Below are 6,537 nucleotides of genomic sequence, written 5' to 3' on the forward strand. Positions count from 1 at the left end.
CATAAAATATAAATATTATTATTATGATGATGATGAGGTCTGTAAAACCCCTCACACTACAGGATAATCTGTCCAGACCAGCCAAGAATCACGAACACCACTGCGATGGTCGGGGGGTCAAATCAGACCCAAAATCAATCTTTTAGGTTGAGTAACGCTGGTCCGACACAAGAGAATAGTCACCTCTAGTGATGGGCCAGTGTTGCTCAACCTAAAAGACCTCGTGGTTAAGAAACCTGGCCAAGAAAGCAGAATCGTCAGCCATCAACAGATAAACAGCATGCAGCAGAGATACAGGTAAAAGTAATGCATGTTACACTGACTGTGGCAGGTGTGTGTGTGTTACTTTACCTCATGGCGGGCATACTTATCGAGTGGCGAATGGAATAGTTGCTACTTTGTAAGCGTTAAAGAGAGAAGAGAGAAGTGCAAGTGTTAGAAAGCAAGCGAGCAGTAGCCTGCACACACACAGAGTTCATACAGCAGTTAGCGTGCTGTAGGTGTTTCCAGTTAGTCCTGGACACGTGGCTTCATTTCCAATTCACATGTACTTTGAATAGTAAAAACAGAAATAAATAGTACTAGCTTTGTTTAATTACTGTAAACAAAAGACTGTGACACAGATGATTAGTGTGCCAATTTCTCTTAAAATTACAATCTTTTTCAGACTGTGTTTTGAGTTAATTAGCTTATTAGAGCTTTTCTCAGGTCAACATTTATGTATTATAAAATTCTTTATTCTAAAATTAGTAGTAGTGAATAGTTTGGAGATACTGAAGTTTTAATTTCCATGAGCTGTGATAATCAAGATTAAAATTATTTCACTTTTTGAATTAAAGAGGTGGTATTATGCCCATTTACTGGTTCAAAATCTTATTTAGGGGTTGTACCAGAACAGGTTTACACGGTTTAATTTAAAAACAAAACACCTTTTTGTTTTTTTCCCCCCATACAGCACATTGCTGCAGCTCCTCTTTTCACCCTGTGTTGAAGACTTCGTTTTTTCTCTACATGATCTTTGTTGGGAGTTGCACATGCAGAGTTCCTAGTTAAGGACTACTAGCCAATCAGAAGCAGAGTAGGGCGGGTCCTTAAAATCACAGCTTCGGTTCAGCTATGTTCCCCTTATCAGCTTAGCACCACGGACTGGAGCAAGAGTTTCAGAGTGGTGAGTTATTAATCTGTAACAAAAGTATCTTTCATCCATAAAGTTATAACTGAGCTCTGTCTCTACATCACAGGAACAACTTCCTGTCCACTGACTGCCTGGAGGGTAGCTAGTGTTTGGAAGGGAGAGGAGAGCTGTGTGCTGCAGCTCACTGTTTTTCCACCGGTGTTTTTGAGGGCGTGTCGGAGTAGCCGCTTGGAGAGCGCTATGAGGCGAATTTAGCCTTCATCACTGTGTCGTCACAAGGATGAAAGGGAAACGGCTGGACTACAAACAAGCTGTTTTCAGGCAGTTCAGAGCAGAATACCACCTCTTTAAATTAAAGAAAATCAACTTTTCCATAATATTAAATTATTTTAGATGCACCTGTCTGATTCAACATAAATGAAAGCTGTTAATAAAAAGCAAATAGTAAATGACTATTTCTTAAGTTTGAATGAAGCTAATCTTCGAGACTGCTTCTACACTCAACACAACTAACTACACTCAAATAATCAGATTACCTCATTCTTTCCAGGAGACATTACCAAAATTTTTATTTTACAGAATTACCATAAAATAGGGTTAGCACAATGTAACATAAGAGTTATGTTATCATAATTTGATAATTATGATTTGAACTGGAATTTCTGCTATATATATATATATATATATATATATATATATATACACACACATATACACACATGGACTGTGCAATATCCTTTACTCCTGCTGATTCCAGTTTTTAACCTTTTGTGAATTTCTGTCGATCATTTATTAATTATTTATCTTAGGTCTTTTTTATCTTCACTGACTGTACATTGAGGGGAGTTGCACTAAATCACTAAAACTACGTTCAATGATGATAAAGCTTTCCAATTCTGAATGTTATCCAGCAGATTTCACTCAAACACTAACTTTAAATATAAGTATTAATCATTAATAATGATTAATGAAATGCTAATGATAAGCAACATAACAGGATATCAGTAAATCCTTCAAAGAACTACAGTTTTGTTAAAGTAATAGCAAAGGACATGCTAAAGTATCTGGGAGAAAAAAAATACATTAAAGGAATAAAATAATCGAAGATGCAAGGTTTCACATCTATAACTGCCAAAAGTAAATGGCAGTTTGGAAAAAGCAAAAGTATCAATAGCAAAACATGGCAGAGCTTAACCTCTATGATGAGGTTATGATTTCAGGCCACTGTGTGATTAAACTCTTTGTTGTCATGTTAGTCTTACCTAAAGGAGTTAGAGAAAGGTAGAGCTCTGCAGGTCAAACCAAGGCAGCAATTTAAAAAAAATAATAAAAAAAGACAAAGAGAGAGAGAGAGAGAGAGAGAGCGCATATAAGCCAATAGCAGAAGAACAGTCAACAAGCACAACACACAGGGGAGATACAGCGATGTTATCAGCAGGGAGATCAGGAAGAAGAAAGCAGAGCGGGGATGTGTTTGCAGTGTAACTAAGGACACCAGGTACAGCTGATGAAAAGTTAACCCCATCTACTTTTAAGGCTCTTCCGGCAGGGGTTTTCTGTCTCCTCCTGTGTCTTGGCTTAGAACTAAAGAGGACAGAGCTTTTGCTGTCAGGGCCCCCCGAGGCTCGGGAACAACCTGCCCGAGGAAGTAAGGCTCTCAGAGTCAGTGTCTTCTTTTAAAAAGGCACTTTTATCGGAAGGCGTAACCTGGTTTTATCTGAGCTGTTCATTTTATCTAAGTTATATAAAGTTTCTATTTATTCTAGTCTTATTTTTGTAGTCAATTCCATTTTTATTTGCATCTTTTATAGGCCACATGTATTTCATCTTTAATGGTGGTGTTGCCTGCCACTTTTGTTTTTGCCGTGTTATCTTTTGTGAAACACTTTATTATTATCATTAAGTTATACTCACCACTCACAAGATGTAATGTTTTCATACTCTAATTAATTCCAGTTGTTTCTTCTTTGCTGTATTCCTGATCAATGTTAAGCTACCGTCAACAAAACCCAACACTTCCTGATGCTTTTTCACATTAAAACCCCTACTTATAAAAAAGGAAGGCTGCAAGGCCTTTAATGTGAAAACTCTGGAGGAAGTGAAGCTTAACACTGATGTTGTTTTGATGGATTTAATGCTGTGGAAATGGACATTACTCTGAATTTATCAAGACAACAGGTAAACAAGGAGGAGGTTTGCATTAACTGGGCCTGTCTAAGCAACTGAGGTAAAAGAGTTTACTGTAATCTGAAGCACAGACCTCTTTATCTTTAATATTTTGGTCCCGTTTGAGCTGAATTACTGTGCAGTTCCAGTACAGTGTGTACAAAGTAAGAGGAATGCGTTTCTTCTCATTATCCAGATTACACGTGTTTAAGCAACACAACCTGCACTAAAACATGTATCTAGGAGGAAAACAGGGGCATTTAAAGACTTTTTCAGCTACAGAGGAAGCACTTGAACAAATGGAAAGCAGGCAACATGCAGTGGTGGACATGCAGACACACAAAGAGTAAAAGCAAAAATGCTGAAAAGTGATTTACTGTGTGAGATGTGAACAAAGTACAGGTGCACACACATTTGTCAGCCATGTATCGCCTCCTCACACACACACTTGCACGAAGAGCAAATATCAATGTGGGTGGATAAATGGCAACATTAATATAATTACAGACGGCTGTGTGAGTCAACAAGAGAGATATGAAGGAGTTAGTGGTTAGAGTCTGTTTTTCCACAGCTACATGTTTTCTCTTTCTCACCCCTCAATCACACTTGTCTTGTCTTGTCACTAATGTTTTCTTGCGTTTGGTTCTGTAAGTCTGGCCTGAGGGATTCTTGCAAAGACGCCTGTGCAGTTTGAATCAAAACAAACACACTACCAAGGGTGATTTCAGGGTCAAAAAGGTTTCTACATTACATGGGTGGTTCAACTATTGTAAAACAAACCTAATTTACTGAACTTATGCCATTTTATATTCAATTGGCTCCAAAATAAATTGAACATCTGGAATTTTTATGCCAAGACATACGAGTGGGCCTTCACTTTAAATCAAGTTAAACCATCCCTTGAGTTGAGAGTTAGTTCTGCAGATTATCTACAACACTACTAGTTAAAAGGGTAACTTCGGTATTTTTCAACCTCGACCTTAGTTTACCATGTTTTTTTTTGTCTGCGTGACTTATTTGAAACTCGTCCAGTATTGAGCGAGTGCGCTACAGTGGGCACCAGTGAAACAGGGCTGCAACGTAATGCTCTCAGGTAATTTCGCCCTGTTAATGTACATCCCTGAAGTGCTTGTTTTAGTCACTGAAGGGCTCAGATTATTAATGTAAAGGTCTGACAACATTTGACATCTGACCTTTTTAAAAAAAAAAATAATAAAAAACAGAAACAGTCGCTATATCGCTCTCGTCAAAGCCCCCGGACTCCATTAATAAAAACAGCAATTTTACCTTGCAGAACATGGTAGGTGCTGGTTTGTTTGTGGTTTTGTTTTGGGTTTTAAATGGTTAAAAACACCAAAGTCACAGAACAACACAAACCAACTGAGGCAGCAGTATAACCAGAGAGGTAAAATTACTATTTTTCTGTTCTTCTGTTCTGATTAAACAAAAAGGATCCTTATAACAACCTATCTAATAACAGTCTCAGCCTGTCGGTGGCAAAAACAAGCACTTTAGTAGATATACATGGATTACATTGCAGCTCACTCGCTCAAAACTGGACCGATTTCTAAAAATGTTGTTCCAATTAGTCACATAGACCCAAAAACATGGGAAAATGGGGTTTAGATTGAAAAATACAGAAGTTCCCCTTTAAGCTTAGAGGACAGGAGAGGCATAAGAAGCTGATCACTGGTCAGCACAATGAGACAAATTCTGTGCTATAAAGGGAAAAAAAACAAAAGAGCCGTGGACAGTGTCACTGTAACCAAATATTCAGCTGACTTCAAACTGACTATAAGTATGTTTATGATTACCAATACCACAGCTATGAGCGTTATCCTGGTTTTGATCATATTTAGGATATGAAATTCACATGGAGACAAATTAACCTGGTGATGTTGACTGTAACCAGGTTTCTGTCTTTGTCCCATCACATCACATCCAGCTTCCAGCTGCATTTACTGCTCTGCTGTTTGCTTTTGCTCTTATCACCAGTAATGGAAGAGCAGCATTGCCATGAAACACAGCCTTCATATCAAGTTTCACCCTGTGTATCTTTCTGATCACATGTTTTGTTTTACTGACTAACTATTAGCAGATCAGATCCAGGTTTCTGAAGTGAGGATATGATGTTTACATGCACCAACTCCAGAAACCCAAACATAACCAAGATACTAGCTCCTGGTGTGTCATTAGATTTTGTTAACTGTTCACATAAGGACCGTATTTAGTTTGCTTATGTAGACTGTATTTAATCTAGCTAACTTTATCTGCTTCTGTTGTCCCAGAATAAATATGGCTCTGTTGTCCGATGTCCTTCGCTTAGGATCTTTGTTTCAACACTGTCCACTCTGCTCATTTGTTCTTGTAACCTAGCCAGAGCATCAGGCATTTTGGCTCTGCTGCATCATACCTCATGTCGCCCAGCCTCTTGCTGATGACCGTGCCCACTGTGGTGAAAGCTGCACTGGTCTTCTGTCCCGCCTGGGAAAGAGTCTCCTGAGTTTTCTTGTATCTGCATAAGGGAGGGAGGGATGAAGAGGTGGGAACAGAATGAAGAATGGAAAGGGAACAATGGAGAAAAGAGGAAGTAGGACAGAAGGTTGGAATGAAATGAAAAGAAGATGTGGGACAGCGAAAAGGAGGGGGAAGAGAGAAACGAAGTAAAAAGGACAGGCGGATGAATAGAGGAAAGAAAAAGACAAAAGACAGCAAGAAGAAGATCATGTCAGATGGATGGGAGAGTGTAGGGACAGGAGGGTAAAAAAAGACAGAGGTAAATCAGACCAAACAATTTGTACACAGCGAACACGAAAACAAAAGCTAACAGTGATTTAAGTTACTGCATCGTCCCATGAATGAAGAAGCACAGCATTCACCACCCCACAATGGTTAGTATTCACACAGAAATACAGACATAACAGAGATCTTTTTTGTTTTTAAATGTACCAACATTTGTGTGATTACCAACCTGAATTTGACATCTACAAAACAAACAGGAGAGAGCTTCCTTTTTTCTTTTTTTTTTAGCATCTACTGTCTCTATGAAGAGTTAGTAAATTTCAGCATGAAGTCCAAAATATTCCACCAGAAACACCGCAGAAGCAGAGAAACCCATTCGCATTAAAGGCAACCAAGGACTTGGGATGTGTGTTTATTTCAGCACAATGGAGGACAGAGCATGATGGCAAAATCAAACACTTAAGCTCACAAACCCACTTCCTAGTGTGGTTACA

The 6,537-nt window shown here is 38.6% G+C and overlaps 1 protein-coding gene across 13 annotated transcripts in view; it reads right to left on the bottom strand.

The window, feature by feature from the left end:
- The window catches only part of tpd52l2b (tpd52 like 2b), a 34,725-nt gene that overhangs the window by 6,065 nt on the left and 22,123 nt on the right, over positions 1-6,537 (bottom strand). For 5 of the 13 annotated variants that reach the window (XM_046055892.1, XM_046055891.1, XM_046055889.1 and 2 more), the window contains one exon: positions 2,398-2,424. The exons of 3 other annotated variants lie outside the window; for them this stretch is intronic. In XM_046055892.1, coding sequence (XP_045911848.1) covers positions 2,398-2,424 — 27 coding nt within the window. Of the gene's footprint in view, positions 1-351; positions 397-2,397; positions 2,425-6,537 lie in introns of all 13 variants that reach the window. 5 more of the 13 variants (XM_046055893.1, XM_046055890.1, XM_046055895.1 and 2 more) reach the window with 2 other exon arrangements.

This window comes from Micropterus dolomieu, linkage group LG08 (genome assembly GCF_021292245.1).
Source record: "Micropterus dolomieu isolate WLL.071019.BEF.003 ecotype Adirondacks linkage group LG08, ASM2129224v1, whole genome shotgun sequence".
In the NCBI taxonomy this organism is placed as follows: Eukaryota; Metazoa; Chordata; class Actinopteri; order Centrarchiformes; family Centrarchidae; genus Micropterus; species Micropterus dolomieu.